We start from the raw sequence: 18,149 nt of genomic DNA, 5'->3' as shown, positions 1-18,149 counted from the left end.
TTGGTTTTGTTTTTCTTCCAGTTTTATTAAGATATAATTGACATACAGAAAATAAGTGTGAGGTATACAGCATGATAATAATCAGCAACGTTGATGACACCAATTCAACTGTTTTTAAGGCATGGTGCACGTGAAATTATTACAAGAACTACAGAGTTTATGCAATGATAATCTATTTCTATTTTTACAACCCGTAGAGTAGAGAAGTAAAGGTGGAAACTGTAGCTGCTGAACTGTTAACACACTAAAACCATAGCTTTAGTCTAAGAATTAATTCTTATTAAAAATTTCATTCCAGTTATTAGAATAGTGTGTTCTAAGTTTTAAAAAGAAACCATAATATAGTGAATGTGATATTACAGTTTCGAGGTGAACAAATCTTATAATTTGTGCAACAGGAAATTTTAAGTTTCATCTATTTTTTTGGTGGTGGTGGTGGTATGAATCCAGTTCTAGTATTAGGCAATTGAGGTTGTTAAGATTTACAGAAAGTTAGCACAGAGTCTTACAGATGAAGTTTATTAGTTAAAAGAATCAATATTAAAAAAATGTGTATATTCCCAACTAACTCTTTGACATAATAAACACATTTGGCCCTTTATTGACTTTTTGAATTCATTAACCAGACACATCACTAGGCTCAGGCCGTTAAGACTATATATTACTAAATCAGGAAACAAATATTTCATTACAAACACTAATTCCAGAAGACTTCACACCCACATTCCAAAATCTAATTAGATTAATTTCCTAGGGCATACATGTATTCTTGGTAGCTTGCAATTTTTAAGTGTCAAAATAAAGCTTTATTTTAAACTGTGGGCGGTGTTGATGAAACAAGTATGAGTAATACTTGCAGGAAACACAATATTAGCTTAGCGAGGAAGTGGGTGACACTTGAGCAGTCCTTCCAAGAGGCACTTTCCATGTCGCACCAATGTAAAGCAAGAGTTCTGATGTAGTCACACAGGAAGCACAGGCAAAACCGCTTACGGTAGTGAAGTACAGCTTTACCTACCAAAATGCAGGTTTAGGATGATATCTGAGTACAAGGTGAAAGCAACAAACTGATGGGTAAATGTCAACCAGAAAATCACCAGATCTCCCCTGTTTTGTTTAATATCTACTAACCAGAGCGTTGGTGATGGACAGGGAGGCCTGGCATGCTGCGATTCATGGGGTCACCAAGAGTTGGACACGACTGAGCGACTAACTGAACTGAACTGACTGAACCAGAGAGACAAATATCATATTACTTATAAGTGGAATTTTTAAAAAATGACACAAAGGAACTTACCTACAAGACATAAATAGACTGGGGCTTCCCTGACAGCCCAACGGCTAGGACTCGGCGCTTTCAATACTACGGCTCCAGATACACCCCTGGTCAGGGAACTAAGATTATGCATGCCTTGAGCAGTGTGGCAAAAAAAAAGAAAAACAGAAATAGATTCGGAGACATAGAGAACGACCCTACGGTGACCAAAGGAGAAGGGTGTTCAGTTGCTAAATCGTGTCTTGACTCTTTGTGACCCCGTGGACTACAGCACTCCAGGCTTCCCTGTCTTTCACTATCTCAAGGAGTTTGCTCAAACTCATGTCCATTGAGTCAGCAGAGGGATAAATTAGGAGTTTGAGATTAGCAGATACAAACTACTATATATAAAATAGATAAACAACAAGGACCTACTGTATGAACTACATTCAATATTGTGTAATAATCTATACTGGAAAAGAGACTGAAATATATATATATGACTGGATCACTTTGCTATACACCTGAAACATTATAAATCAACTATACTTCAGTTACAGAACATAAAGATAAAAAATAAATTAATATTTTTTAAAAATCTACTATCCAGAGAAGACTATGCAAACCCTGTTTTAATGGAAAGGTGGGGTTGACAGAACTACACTTGATTTTTTTTTTTTTTTTTTGGTCTGTCTTTTGAGGTGGTTTTGCTCACCCTAGTTCCAGGATTGATGTCTCCCAAGTCAGTCTTGCCGTGTTTATCCCAAACAGAAACCTCTGAAGGGTTAAAGAAGAAAAGAGCTGGAGGAGAGCTATGAACTGTTGTTAGTACTCTGCTCCATTGAGTGCTGGGCAGTGAGAAAAGCTAATAATTCTCCAAATCCTGCAACTAGTTAATTACGTCAATGTTAAAAAAAAGAATCAGTATTGTCTAGCTTGAAATTTTAACACACTATAAAGTGCTCTTTATGGGCTTCCCAGGAGGTGCAGTGATAAAGAATCTGCCTGCCAATGTAGGAGATTCAAGAGATGGGGGTTCCATCCCTGGGCTGGGAAGATCCCCTGGAGGTGGGAAGGGCAACCCACTTCAGTATCCTTGCCTGGAGAATCCCATGGACAGAGGAGCCTGGTGTACAGTCCATGGGGTCAGAAAGAGTTGGATAAGAATGAGTGACTTAGCACGCACAGGAGCGTGTCCACACATACACACACACACACACACACACAGTGTTCTTATATAAACACACACATATGCATCAGGTATCAGCCGCACGAACAACAGAAAAGAGACAACTTTTCAAGCTCTACTTTAAAGGTAAAAAAAAATGTCTAGAGGGACTTCCCTGGAGGTCCAGGGGTTAAGACTCCGTGCTTCCGCAGGCCCTCCTCCAGGGGTGCTTGCCTGGAGAATCCCACGGACAGAGGAGCCTGGCAGGCTACAGTCCGTGGCATCGAAGAGACTCAACTTAGCATGCACACATGCTTCCGCACACAGGTCTCTGGGGTGGCCAAAAAACAAAAAAAGGTCTAGACTGTGTTTGTGTGGAAGGAGTATATGAGAAATCTCTGGACCTTCTGCTCATTTTCACTGTGAAACTAAAACTGCTCTAAAAAGTAGTCTATTGGGATTTCCCTGGTGGCCTAGTGTCTAAGACTCCAAGCTCCCAACGCAGAGGTCCCCAGTTCATCCCTGGTCAGGGAATTAGATCCCAAATGCTGCAATTAAGAGTGCAAGCCACGACTAAGACCTGGCGCAGCCAAATAAATAAGCAAATAAATATATATTAAAAAATTTTTTAATAGTCTACTTTTTACAAAAAGGTGCCTAGAATTTTTTTTTTTTAATCTTTACACTGCCAAAGCAAAGAAAGGCATTAAAACTACCCTGCCATTACTTTAAAACAGCAAATGTTGGGACTTCCCTGGTGGTCCAGAGGTTAAGACTTCACACTCCCAATGCAGGGGCCCGGGTTCGACTCCTGGTCAGGGAACTAGATCCTGCATGCCGCAACTGAGATCCAGCACAGCCAAATAAAAAATAAGTAAATATTAAAAAAAAAAAAAAACAGCAAATATTAAAACAAGAGGGAAAAAAAAGGATTCATTCATTTATTCAATAAGTTATTTCTTGAACTACTACTGTGAGGCAGGTATTGTTCCTGATCCAGTTGGTCGACAACTTTCACTGCTGCCTCTTAAAAGTGAACACCACAATCAATGTCACTATAGCCAACAAATTGTGGAAAGCATTATATGCCTGGCACTGTCCTAAAAACAATATGTTTAAAAGAAAATTAAGTACCATCAACACAGGTGGCTTAACATAGTAATATGTTAACCAATATGTATTAGTTGGGTCTCTGCTTTCTTGTTATTATTTTGGGCTATTCCATTTCTTATTAGCATCAAAAGAAAGAAAGATAGCAGAGAGAACAGTAGGAGATAAAAACAGATTATATCACTTAGTAATTTATTAGCCACAAAGAGTAGACCATTGTAAGGCAGGTTAAAATTTCCAATGGATTTATTTTTACTTCACATTAATGATCAAGCTTATAAAAAGTTGAGCTGACACTTCAATAATGCCTTACTTCTTTTTAATATGCAGATACAAAACCCCAAAAAATTCAAAAGAAATTCTTGCTTTGCCATTTCTCCAATGACCAGAGACAACTTGAACAAGTCAGTACAAACTAGATAGCCTCTTACCATGACCTTTTAAACACAGTCTTGAGTAAATGCATTTTGGTTAATCTTGGAAACAAATCTCTTTTTTGACTTTGAGGTTGCAGGCTAGAGTTAAACCCGATTTTACATGCTTTCACTGAAATAGGCAGATTCCCTTCGAAGTATATAAAGCGAAACCACAGGCTCCTGTCAGTCTTACACACAATAGCTATTCAATAAAAAAATTAAAAATTGACTAAAATGCAAATTAGGAAGAGATGTACAGAAATATTTTATTATATCCTAATTACTATATTTTTTAATTTTTAAATTAATTTTAATTTTTAAATTACTTTATTGGAGTATAGTTGATTTACAATATTGTTAGTGTCTGCTGTGCAGTAAAGTAAATCAGTCACACATACATAAGTTGATATATCCACTCTTTTTTACATTCTATTCCCATCTGCTCGATACTCTGTAATGACCCCATCACTTCAAATCATCCATTTTATACTTTGTTACGACCTACTGGTATAAAATAGAAAGCCCCAATTTTCACACAATCTAGTACAGTTATTACAAATCATGGGTTTTGAGTTCATTTTTATGATTGCATGAGACCTTCCTGACATTTCCTGATTTCTCACTATCAGGAATATCAAAATTTATGCCGATGAAGAGGTTAAAAGAAAAAAGAGAAGAGAACGGTTTTACTGTCTACAAAGCAGGATGTGGCTAAGAACAGAACTTTAATGTGAAGTGCACGTTAGAAACACATCCTTTTGAAAAGCCTATAGGGACGTTGACTTGCGTTCCTAAAACATGTGTAAAACCTGATGGCGTTTGTGAAGGTCTATGAAAGCTGCAAAGACCTGTCGCAAAGAACTCATGGCCATCCAAACCAGAGCTCCATCTCTCTCCATCTAGAAGCATCGTTCTGCCAAGTTAGGCTTGAGTGCCCCGTCATTATCTCATTACCCCTGTGCAAAATTCCACAGCCACCATTCAAGGAAAACCCTCAATCAGGGCTCTGCCAGGCCGCCCCATGCACCACACCACAGTCTCTCACCACCAGAGAACTGGAGGTTCGTTTTTCAGAATTCTTCATTTTTTAATCTCACATTTTTCTTCTTTTTGTTTTTTTAAATTTTCTTTTTTAATCTCAAATTTTAATGAAATGAGGCAAATGAAAACAGACATTTTGGTGCCCTTATGCTTCTTGGAATTTAAACTCAGATTTTGCACTTCTCTTAGTACAAATTACAAGTTCCATTCTTTTCCCTCTATTAACCTCTAAACCACTCAAGGGCAAAGGGCGATACTCTAGTAGAATGCCGTTTTCTTTTTTTTAACTCTTCATGGACAGGTGCTTCCTAGAGACAACAGATAACTAGTTCTTTCTCGTAAACCTTAACAAGTGAGAAAAAATTTCAAGTAGTTTACACACCCTCTCCCTTAAAAATCTTTTCCAGTTATTTTCACTGTAGGAAATTTCAGTCCTAGAGAGTAGAAAACCTGGTATCACGAGCCTTCCTGTACCCATTACCCAGGTCAGCAGTGACCGGCTCTGGCGCAATTTCATTTCATTCCCATTCCCATCCACTATCACCCCAAACTCTTTTGAAGCAAATCTAAGGTTTCTTTGTACTTGAATATATTCCATTTCCTACTGATTTTCAACAACTTGCCTTTGCCTTCCTTTCCACCCTCTACCTGCCAAAAGAAGTGTACAGAATAACGCAGGGGATTGAGGCTATTTTATCTGGTGTTTCCTCATAACTACTATCCCACCGCCCACCCCTTTCTGGATCACCTTCTATAACATTCACCAACATCACCATGAAATGGCCACCATGGTGTTCAATCCCTAAACTACAGCCTATTTCACTTGGAAATATATTGTATTCCCTCCTCCCAATAAACCCTTTCTCTTGTTTGAACAAGTGAAAATAAAAATTGTGCCAAAATTTCTATTCTGTTGATAAAAATTTATTCTGATTCGTTCCCCCTAGGGTAAAAAGAGGCAAAGGGAGTGCAGAAGGAATTGAAGAGGAAAGAAATCCAACACTTAAAATGGTAGACTCTGCCTAATTAGCTGTGTATGAATACTTACGACCATCTGCTACTTTAAGAATGAATATTTGCAAACATCAGTCGAAAATTTGAGATCCTTTTAGCTGGGGATGTTTACAAAATGAATTCTCATTTAAGGAAACTACTGCCTTCAGGATTTTGGTATCAATAACAGTAGCTGCTTCTGAGCCTAAGAAGTGGTTATGTAAAAACAATTAAAGGGAAAAAAAAATTAATTAAGGGAGGATGCGCTCTGTTTCTATAGCTGCTCTAACCTTTTATTTTGACGTGAGATTTCTTGGCCTCCACTCAGATAGCAACCACCACCACCCCACACTTTCTTCTCCACACCCTTTACAAATGGAATTCCGAAAGGAGGCACTTTCGAGTTCCTCTTGGGAAATGTCTCATCTTGAGGACGTCTCGGTGCAATAACTGAGATTTCATCTCCTTCTTCCTCTGCACTCCGCTCTGCCCATCGCTTGCCCAGAGATCTCCTTAGGAATCCAGAGGAAGCAAGGAATCCAGAGGAAAACAAGCCCCAGTCCACAAGCCACAGCCTCTCCTCCCCAGGACCGCCAGTGCACCGCCTTGGCATCCGGGTCCGGGGAGAGAGGAGCTTGCACACACCACGCCGCTTGTTTATCCATCCGCGCCCCGGGTTAAACATCCCGGCGGGGCGCTCCCTACCGCTTTTCAGACTCTTTCCTCCCAGCGGTTAAAAAATACAAAACTGACCCCGCTAATGCCTCTTCCCGCAGGCGGCAACGCAAGGCGTCCCTCTAACTCCTACTACTCTCCCCTCCAGGCCGAACGCCGCAATCCCATCAAATCCAAGATCTGAGTTGCCCCGGGAGAATCCCAAGCGCACCCCAAACCACCACAGGGCAAACGTCCTCGCCACTAGAGGGAAGACACCAGTTCTCACTCACCCCTGCACCCCCAAACCCAAGCCCTGGGATCCGGCCCCGCCAGGGCCGCCCCGCCCCCCGGGAGAGCGCCCGACACACCCGCACCTCCTTGGAGAGACAGCAGGGGACCGCGGGTCTGGGCGCCGAATACCTAACGCAGCCCTGAAAATCCCCGGCCTTCCACGCCCCCATTGAGTCGGCCCGCCGCGCTGAAGACACGGGGGTCCCGCCCGCGCCTCTGATCGGGAGGTGCGGGGACCCAGATCCGCGTGCCCCTCTCGGGCCGTGGAGGGGACCCACACCAGCGGCCCCTGCTCTGGCCGCCGGGGCGGGGGGCGCGGTTCACACCAGCCCCCCCTCACCTCGGAAGGGCGAATCTGGCGCGCACCTCCCGCGCAAGCCGAGGCCAACGAGAGGCACTCGGACCTGCGCCTCCCGCCAGGGCCGCCGAGACCCCCGACTGGCAAGCGATCTCGTCCACCGGGGGCAGCCCGGCCCGCGTCCCCCAGCCCAGGCGCACCAGGCACCGCTCCCCGACCTCCCTGCATCCTCGCGGGCCCGGCCCCTCACTCACCCAGAGCTCGATGCCCCAGCTCATGGTGCAGGGGGCGGGAAGGGGCGCGCCGCACGGCGGGGCGCGGCTCTCCGGTCCCCCTCCCCAGCGATCCCGTCTCCCCGGGAGATCCCCGCGATCGAGGAAAGTTCGTGCTCCGTGCGGCCGCCGCCTCCTCCGGCTCGCCGCTCCTCGCCTAGGGTCTCCGCGGCGGTCCTCTTCCCCGGTCGCTCCTCGGCAAAATGGCCCGAGGAAGCAGCAGCCGCGGTCTCCGCAGCGCCCGCCCGCCCCACACCCGAGAGCGAGGGGCGGGGGAGGGGAGGGGCGGGGCCTCGCGCCGGGGGCGGGGCCGGCCTGACAGCTCGCGCACGCGCGCGCCCCGCCCCCGGCCCAACCTCCCCCCGGGAGCCCCCCGCCCGCATGGCCCAGGGGTCCGGAAGGACTTGCAGAAAGCCGGGGGCCCTGGTGGGACCTGGAGCCGCCGGCCTCCCCGCTGCCGTTTGTTGTTGTTGTTGTTTTTTTAATTATTTATTAGCAGCCACACTCTCTGCTCTTAGGGACAAACCACTCGCCTCTGAACGGAGCCGGCCTCTGTTATTACGGGGGTTCTGCCGAGTAGCCTGAGGTTGCTCCCCTGCGCCGAGCGCCGCTTTGAATTTAAGGACCATGCTTTTCGTTGCTCAACCATCAGAGCTAGCTCGAGCGGGTCTTTTCCCCCACCGCCCGGGAAGCCTTGGAGGCCCGGGGGTCTTTCGCAGCCTTGCGCGGGTGGGCGTGGGGCCAGCTGCGGTGCTGTCTGCGTACTGCACACAGAAGGACTCGGAGGCCGAGAGCGACCTAGCAGAGTGGCTGGGGAAAGGAGTCCAGGGGCGCACAACCGGTGATTTCTAATCTCTGAAACCGGTGATTTCCGACTTGTTCGGCCAAGAAACTCTCAGACGTTGAAATCACGTTGCCGCGTAGTGGGTGAAAAAAGCAAAGGCTCTGGGTCCACAGATTCGCGTTTCTGGTTCCAGTCCCGCCAACCCGCACTCACTAGCTGGGTGGCCTAGGACAAGGCCTCCACCTCTGGAGAAGCTCAGAGCCTCCTCCCCCACCTCCCGCCAAAGGGAGGCAGTAACTACCCAGCTCAGCGAGAGGAGATGACCACCTGTTACCCGGCCAGTGGTTGGTAAATTGAGAACTAATTTTTAAGTAGATACGGACTCCTTTTTCCCTACACTCCCAGAGTATACACAAATAACATTCCAGGATTGTGTGTGTGTGTGTCGCTCAGTCGTGTCCCACTCTTTGCGACCCCATGGACTGTAGCCCACCAGGTTCCTTTGTCCGTGGAATTCTCCAGGCAAGAATACTGGAGTGGGTTGCCATTTCCTTCTCCGGGGGCTCTTCCCCACCCAGGGATCCATCAGGGTCTTCTGCATTGCAGGCGGATTCTTCACTGTCTGAGCCACCAGGGAAGCCCGATTCCAGGATTGGGACTGGAGAACTGTTTGGGTTCCCACTCCTTCCTCTGAATCACTAGGCCCTTTCTCCCCCAACTTTTCTTTCTTCCTCAGCTAATCCTACTGACTTTTCTGACTATCTGTGAACTCCTAAAATGGGCCCCATTTAAGAAGTATTTCAGCTGCCTGTCTCTCTAATCCCACTACACCCAGCTTAACCAGCTTATCATTCTTCTCCAGGAGAGGGTGGAGCAAGGGTGGTGTCCTACTCCTGCAGATAAACCAAGTCTACTTCCTTTGTTGGACAGGACTACAATAAATTTAAACTGTCAAACCTGTTTTGGTCTATCTTTTTTCAGTAAGGAGTTCCTTCCACCAGTTTGTTGTTAGTGTGCGTTTTAAATATTTTGTTCTCAGTTACCCGGTCTGGAAACTCTATACTCCAATCCTGCTAGACCTGTAACCATCAGAACAGCCAGCCACTTACCTCCCAAGGTACATTCATTAACAGCTTGAGTGAGTTGGAGAGGTCAGAAACTCAATCAATACTGCACAGTTTAGTTTGCTATTTGGAAATGCTGAGTGAAATGCAGGTAATCTAACAGGACCCTGCCTCACAAATCACCTCAATTTCTTCCTGCCAAGATTTACTGTTTTTTCAAATACAGTGATCTAATCTCGACTGCCAGTGACTTGTGAAAAGATGCTAATCAGGAGGAAAAACAACCTGCAGCTCTAAAGAAGAGAAACGGGGGACAAAGAGCAAGAGATAGCAGAAAGAGAGAGAGACCCACATTAGAAGGAAACCTTTTAAGATGAGTAAGCAGGAAACAGTTATAGGAACCCATTAAAAGCCACGGCAGCAGTACTGTATGGAACTGGGTTAATTAGACCATACTGCAAATACCTTTAACTTCATTAAGTCTGGTGGTAACTGAAAAAAAGGGTTGAAGGTATCAGAATCTCCAAGAAATAAAAGGAAAAGTCACCACTGATTTTAAAGCAATGGAAACAAACAGGATTCAGCATAAAAAGAAATAAGCTAGCAAAGAAAAAAATTAAATACAGCACAGTATCTTTTAGGAGGAACTGAATCCATTTCAGTTTACCTTATAGTAAAAGGGAGTGAGTTTAAGAGAAGAACTTCTATTAACAAGTCACTGTGACTGACCTGCTTAGGAATCAGTTTTCACAAGAGGTGTTGTAAATCCTGTGGCTTCCCCACTGGCTCAGAAGTAAAGAATCCATCTGCCAATGCAGGAGATGGGGGTTTGATCCCTGGGTCAGGAAGATCCCCTGGAGGAGGAAATGTCAACCCATTCCAGTATTCTTGCCTGGAAAATCCCATGGACAGAGGAGCCTGGGGTGGCTACAGTCCATGGGCTGCAGGAGAGCCGGACATGATTTAATGCCTAAACAATTGTAAACCTCATTTATGTAAATACTGCAATGACCTCAGTTCAGTTCAGTTCAGTCCTGCAGTCCTGTCCAACTCCCTGCAACCCCATGGACTGCAGCATGCCAGGCCTCTCTGTCCATCACCAACTCCCAGAGTTTACTCAAACTCATGTCCATTGAGTCAGTGATGCCACCTAACCATCTCATCCTCTGTCGTCCCCTTCTCCTCCCACCTTCAATCTTTCCCAGCATCAGAGTCTTTTCCAATGAGTCAGGTCTTCGCATCAGGTGGCCAAAGTATTGGAGTTTCAGCTTCAGCATCAGTCCTTCCAATGAATATTCAGGACTGATTTCCTTCAGCATGGACTGGTTGGATCTCCTTGCTCTCCAAGGGACTCTAAATTACCTAGGGGATCGGTTTGGGCTATATACACCTGTTTTACCTTTTAGGAACATGTGGAGAATACTGATTTACAAAGATATGATCTTGGCAGGTGACTACATAAATTCCCACTGAATAATCTGATCACACAGATGTTATTAGCACTGAAATAAGGTATCTAGAAAATATAGACCCTGTATAGTTGCCATGGAGTTAGAGGTAAACAATTCTAATACAGTCTTTCAGCAACTCCAATGCTCTTGCTAGTATAAACATCTAATTCAGGGGCTTAGATGTAGAGATATCACTATCTAATCTATTTAAAAGGCTTCCTTTTCTTCAGTTACTAACTCATGTCCAGCTCTTTGTGATCCCATGGACTGCAGCATGCCAGGCTTCCCTGTCCTTGACCATCTCCCAGAGTATTATCAAACTCATGTCCATTGAGTCGATGATGCTATCTCACCCTCTGTTGCCCCTTTCTCCTCCTCCCTTGATCTTTCCCAGCATCAGGGTCTTTTCCAATGAGTTGGGAAAGTATTGGAGCTTCAGCATTAGTCCTTCCAATGAATGTTCAGGGTTGATTTCCTTTAGAATTGACTGGTTTGATCTCCTTGCTGTCCAAGGGACTTTCAAGATCTTCAGCACGACAGTCTAAAAGCATCAATTCTTTGGTGCTCAACCTTCTTTCTGGTCCAACTTTCACATCCGTACATGACTACTGGAAAAATCATAGCTTTGACTATATGGACCTTTGTCGGCAAAGTGATCGCTCTGCTCTTTAATACGTTAAGTGGTTTTGTAATTGTTCCATTGGGATCCTAGTGTTACACTACTTATTAGGTCTGTGGCCTTAGACAAGTTACTTAAACTCTCAGAACTTCACCTGAAACACAGACTTCCAAGGTTGTTGTGAGGCTGAAAGAAGGGAGCTGGCATGAGCACAGAGTGGATAGCCCCACACAGAAACCTCTAGAGCTTTGGTTGAATTATTTCCCTTCTCTAGGCCTCAGTTTCCTCCTCCATAAAATGGACATAACGCTTTGCTCCAAAAGTTACTGCAAAGATGAAAAGAAAGAACACATGTAAAATGTTCTAAAATGTAGCACATGGGGGCACGAGTATCAGTTCCCTATTTTTCCTCTTATTTTTTGGAGGATTTTTACTTCCTCTATCAAGGAAAGCAATCCTTTAAGCACTCCTGATGTGGTAAAACAGATTGCTTGAACTACCATTGACTGGTTGTCTATCGCTGAAGTACTCTTCTTAATGAGATTCTCAGGATTTCTTTTTTTTCCTTTAAAGTAGGTTCCATCAGTTTCCAGCTTAAAATTCTCCATTTGTTTAGCATTCAAACTACTTACTAAGGACCCAAGAAAGCAGTGGAGTGGAAAAAGTTGGAGTGGGATAAAAGGAGAACTCTGTCATGAGTAGAATCTTAAGACTGCAACCAATTTTTGTACTCAATAATGGAATTCCCCTGATGGTCTATAAAGACGTGCATAATATCAGGAAAAACCAGCTGTCTGTGGCTGAGCAAGTTACGCACTGTGCCACCGAACTGAGGAGAAGCGGACTGGAAGTTCTTCTCCAACCTGCAGGATTCAAGATGTGTCCGGGGCTAGCTTTTCCAGGAAGATGACTCTGCAAGGAGAGTTGTGGGCATTCCCCAAGCCCCAAGAAATGACATTTCAAGTCAAAGAATGAAAGTGACATTTGACTTCTGAATATATTGCCAAGCTCTAGTTTGACCTCTGGTTCCCTGTACTGTGTTTATACAGAATTTTGATCAGAAACGTCATCTCTTTTGATAAGAAAGACAAGAACAATCATGACTAGAGAATATTAACCCCATAATTACATTAAATATCTCTGGAAATTTCTAAACTGATGTCAAACATTATTAATCACACTAGATTCAAACTCCAAATTCTGCTACTAGTGGCAAACTTCAGTAGATCTTGCAATGTTAGAGGAAACAGAAAAATAAGACCCACTTGACGAAGAGGGTAAGGCTGAAAGTCAGGTTTAGGATATAGTCCTTCCAGCCCCTCAAGGCTTTTTCAGTCAGTACCTTAAAGTTTAATGCCCCTTTGAAAATGCGGCCAGGGAGAGGCAAACCTAACTTGCTCTGTTACTCAACAGGTCTGTTCCCAGTTACAGTATCATGATTATGCAAATAACCTGCTCTTGAAACTCTGAAATCATGTGCCTAAGTAAAATTGCCAAGATAGCATTTCCACAGAATTTGAGAAGTAACTATCTAAAAACCCTTTACTTTCAGTTCAATCCAGTTGCTCAGTCATGTCCAACTCTTTGCAACCCCATGGACTGCACGGCAGGACTCCCTCTCCACCAACTCCTGAAGTTTATTCAAACTCATGTCCATTGAGTCGGTGATACCATCCAAACATCTCATCCTCTGTCGTCTCCTTCTCCTCCCGCCTTCAATCTTTCCCAGCATCAGGGTCTTTTCAAATGAGTCAGTTCTTCGCATCAGGTGGCCAAAGTACTGGAGTTTCAATTTCAGCATCAGCCCTTCCAATGAATATTCAAGACTGATTTCCTTTAGGATGGACTGGTGGGATCTCCTTGCTGTCAAGGGACTCTCAAGAGTCTTCTCCAGCACCACAGTTCAAAAGCATCAGATCAGATCAGATCAGTCGCTCAGTTGTGTCCGACTCTTTGTGACCCCATGAATCACAGCATGCCAGGCCTCCCTGTCCAACACCAACTCCCAGAGTTCACTCAGACTCACATCCATCGAGTCAGTGATGCCATCCACCCATCTCATCCTCTGTAGTCCCCTTCTCCTCTTGCCCCCAATCCCTCCCAGCATCAGAGTCTTTTCCAGTAAGTCAACTCTTTGCATGAGATGGCCAAAGTACTGGAGTTTCAGCTTTAGCATCATTCCTTCCAAAGAAATCCCAGGGCTGATCTCCTTCAGAATGGACTGGTTGGCTCTCCTTGTAGTCCAAGGTAGGTGTTGCAAGAGGGCATCAGAGGGCAGACACACTGAAACCATACTCACAGAAAACTAGTCAATCTAATCACACTAGGACCACAGCCTTGTCTAACTCAATGAAACTAAGCCATGCCCGTGGGGCAATCCAAGATGGATGGGTCATGGTGGAGAGATCTGACAGAATGTGGTCCACTGGAGAAGGGAATGGCAAACCATTTCAGTATTCTTGCCTTGAGAACCCCATGAACAGTATGAAAAGGCAAAATGATAGGATACTGAAAGAGAAACTCCCCAGGTCAGTAGGTGCCCAATATGCTACTGGAGATCAGTGAGAAATAACTCCAGAAAGAATGAAGGGATGGAGCCAAAGCAAAAAGAATACCCAGCTGTGGATGTGACTGGTGATAGAAGCAAGGTCCGATGCTGTAAAGAGCAGTATTGCATAGGAATCTGGACTGTCAGGTCCATGAATCAAGGCAAATTGGAAGTGGTCAAACAAGAGATGGCAAGAGTGAATGTAGACATTCTAGGAATCAGCGAACTGAAATGGACTGGAATGGGTGAATTTAACTCAGATGACCATTATATCTACTACTGTGGGCAGGAATCCCTCAGAAGAAATGGAGTAGCCATCATGGTCAACAAAAGAGTCCGAAATGCAGTACTTGGATGCAGTCTCAAAAACGACAGAATGATCTCTGTTCATTTCCAAGGCAAACCATTCAATATCACAGTAATCCAAGTCTATGCCCCAACCAGTAATGCTGAAGAAGCTGAAGTTGAACGGTTCTATGAAGACCTACAAGACCTTTTAGAACGAACACCCAAAAAAGATGTCCTTTTCATTATAGGGGACTGGAATGCAAAAGTAGGAAGTCAAGAAACACCTGGAGTAACAGGCAAATTTGGCCTTGGAATACGGAATGAAGCAGGGCAAAGACTAATAGAGTTTTGCCAAGAAAATGCACTGGTCATAACAAACACCCTCTTCCAACAACACAAGAGAAGACTCTATACATGGACATCACCAGATGGTTCAAAAGCATACTTCACCTTTAAATCTTTGTAATTTGTGCTCCCTTTCTTTTGTTGCTCAGTTGCTAGGTTGCATCTGACTTCGACCCATGGACTGCAGCATGCCAGGCTTCTCTGTCCTTCACCAACTCTTGGAGTTTGCTCAAATCTCTCAGTTCCAAACTAATGACTGGCACAATATAGTTCTCAAATACCTGAAGAAGCCATTTCTCATAAACTTTTGGACAGATGTCACTGGTATGTGACCCTGTGAAAGTCACATAATAATTCCCAAGTGAAAAGCAGCAAGGTATAAAAACCCAGCTTTGAGCCCTTGTCAAACTGTTTTCCAGAGACTAAAAGACAAAGGTCTCCTATTTTATAAACTGGTTATTCTAATATAAAATTAAGATTATTCCTGATCAATCCATTTTTAGAAGCCTATTATTTTCAAATTTAAAACCAGAGATTCTCAAAAATGGTACCTCACTTTAAAAAGTATACAATAACACTCCAAAACATTGCAGATTCCCTTTAAAAATGAAGTGCGTGCGTGCTTAGTTGTATCTGACTCTTTGTGACCCCGTGACTGTAGCCCACCAGGCTCCTCTGTTCGTGGGATTCTCCAGGCAAGAATACTAGAGTGGGGTGCCATTTCCTCCTCCAGGGGATCTTCCCAACTCAGGGATCAAATCCCCATCTCCTGCACTGGCAGGTGGATTCTTTACCACAGAGCCAGCTAGGAAGCCTCCATAAAAAAAGGAAACTGCACTTAAAAATCCCCATTTCTTTTGACAACTAGTTTGATACTGACGTGAGGATCAGTTGACTGTCTGGTTTTTCTTTCCTCTTACCTAAAAGAAAGTATCAATTATTTTTTATTTCTTCCATGTTCTTTCATATTGCTGATTTTTTAAAATGCTTTCTGAACATTTCTCTTGAATTTCACTTCATAAGATACTGGCTACTCAGATTCTGGGATTTTATTTTTTGAAAATTTAAAAGAATTTAAAAAATAATAAAATTTGAATAAAAAGAATGCCATGTATGGTACAGTACAAGAAGCAGAGAGCCAGTTTTAAAGCACATGAGGTCCAGTCCTGGATGTTTGCCCAAAATTACCTAAATCCTTGTGTGATCCTGAGAAAATCATTTTTGAGTTCCTTGGATTTGTTTTCAAATCTATTAATAAGGTGAAAGGATTTGCTGATTTTCTAAGGACACTTCCAGCCTCGTATGAGATTTTTTATAACAATTGCAGAATAAGGATTAAATGCTGGGCTTTGTGGGCAAGGCCTGGATGAGAGTCATTTATAAATTATCAGACCATCCTTGAATAAATTTTTCTAACCAAGTCTTGTCTTTAAGAAAGGAACAAAAATACAGACCATACAAAGATTTTGTGGTCTTAAATGAGATAATGTGCACAAAGACCCTGATGCTGGGAAAGACTGAAGGCAAAAGGAGAAGGGTGTGGTAGAGGGTGAGATGTGTTAGACAGCATCTGACACAATGGACATGAATTTGAGCAAACTCTAGGAGACAATGGAGGACAGAGGAGCCTGGTGTGCTGCAGTCCATGGGATCACAAAGTGTAGGACATGACTTAGTGACTAAACAACAACAACAACATATAGAGTACTTAGCAGAATATTTGGCAAACTTAACTGCTTGATAAATAGATTAACTATTATCTCATTTGTGGATTTCTAAGACAATAAAGTTTCTTGTTCTAAGCTTCTTCATCTGTAAAATTGTGTAGTAAGATCAGACAAGAATTTTGTTCATAGAAGTAAGATGACATATCCATAATACATGGCTAAAAATCTTAGGTTGTAGAAAGAAATTAAACTACCAACTAGTAAACATTGCCTTTCTATCTTCCTGGCTACACCTTAGTGCCCTACTTTTGTTCTTACAGAGGGTGTGACAGAACCTGTACTAGTTTTTGACCTCCCAGCAGTGCAGATTCTTGGGTCAGGAAGATCTGCTGGAGAAGGGATAGGCTACCCACTCCAGTATTCTTGGACTTTCCTGTGGCTCAGCTGGTGAAGAATCTGCCTGTAATGCAGGAGACCTGGCTTGGGAAGATCCCCTGGAGAAGGGAAACGCTACCCACTCCAGTATTTTGGCCTGGAGAATTCCACAGACAACCCAACTGAGCCACTTTCACTTTCAAGAATTCATAGATTCATGACTTTGAGATTGCACAGCTAAAAGATCTGGGACTCTCACTCCTCTACTCTGTACTTCCCCTCCTGATTTTTGTTAACCTGAGTGCAGCAGTTTATTCACTTTATCTTCATTTAGATATATCATGTTAACTTCAGTTCCTAGTTCCAGTTAAAAAGATTAGGAATCTGATTCTGTCATAAAACACTGATAGTCATGCAGTATTGGGGGATTCCTTGTGGTTTTTATTTTCTTCTCTTTTGTTTAAATGATTGCCCACAAAGAGCATGCATTGTGTGGCAAGCCAAAAAAAAAAAAAAAAAAAACAAAAATACACCGAAAAACTAAATAAACCTAGCTAGTCTATTGGTAATTTTAATAAGCATTATCTTTTTTTATAACTCCATGATCAAAATAGCGATTTGGAGGGAACAAACTACTGAATTCTTTCATTAAAGGTCTCTCTACAAATTCAAAAGATTAGAAGCAAGGCAAGTTTCCACACAGGATTAAGAGATTCATACTCTAGTGGTTGGATGAAATAGCATGAAGCGATATAACAGTATTTAGCATTTTCCACGTGATTCCCACTTCAACCTGGAACAAATGACAATCTCTCAACTTCAGTTTGCTTACCAGTAAAGTGTGTGTGTATGTGTGTGTGTGGGGGGGGGGTGGGGCGGGGAGGTTAATACTTACACCTACCTCCTATCTCATCAGACTGTTCCAAGGATTACATGCAAAAATGCACCCAAAAGGCTTAACGAAGTGCCTGATACGTTGTCCTTGTTTAGTCGCTCAGCTATGTCCGATTCTTTTGCGACCCCATGGACAGGCTCCTTTCTGTCCATAGGATTTCCCAGACAAGAATACTGGAGTGAGTTGCCATTTCCTCCTCCAGGGGATCTTCCCAACCCAAGGATGGAACCAGAGTCTCTGTGTCTCCTGCACCGCAGGTGGCTTCTTTACCGCTGAGCCACTGGGGAAGAAGTACCTCATAAAGGCGCAATAAATTACTAAAACCACCTCATCAAAAATTTGCGTTAAGTGCCTCAAAACACAAAAACAAAACCACCCAAGGACTGATGACAAGCCACGAACTTGGTTTTTCTATCGAGTGAAGGCTGCTCGGGGCAATCGGTCCCATCAACCGTCAGGCACCCAGGAGGCATTCCCCGCCTAGGAACGCCAGGTCCCTCGGTGGGCCGACGGTCGCGCAGGCCCAAGGTCGCTTTCCAAGCTCCGCGGGGCGGAGGCAACGCTGGGGTTTGTCCAGCCCAGCGACTGTTACCATGGCAACCGCCACGGCTA

At 43.8% G+C, this 18,149-nt stretch overlaps 1 protein-coding gene across 7 annotated transcripts in view; it reads right to left on the bottom strand.

Annotated features, from left to right (window-relative positions):
- FNBP1 (formin binding protein 1) overlaps window positions 1-7,770 on the bottom strand; it is a 132,511-nt gene extending 124,741 nt beyond the window's left edge. For all 7 annotated transcript variants that reach the window (XM_070378845.1, XM_070378843.1, XM_070378844.1 and 4 more), the window contains exon 1: window positions 7,484-7,770. In XM_070378845.1, coding sequence (XP_070234946.1) covers window positions 7,484-7,507 — 24 coding nt within the window. In that variant the 5' untranslated portion in view covers window positions 7,508-7,770. The remainder of the gene's footprint in view (window positions 1-7,483) is intronic.
- Window positions 7,771-18,149: the final 10,379 nt, after the last annotated feature.

This window comes from Bos mutus, chromosome 11 (assembly GCF_027580195.1).
Source record: "Bos mutus isolate GX-2022 chromosome 11, NWIPB_WYAK_1.1, whole genome shotgun sequence".
Classification (NCBI taxonomy): Eukaryota; Metazoa; Chordata; class Mammalia; order Artiodactyla; family Bovidae; genus Bos; species Bos mutus.
The sequence above is the reverse complement of the archived record's forward strand: the minus strand, read 5'-3'. Positions and strand labels throughout refer to the sequence as shown.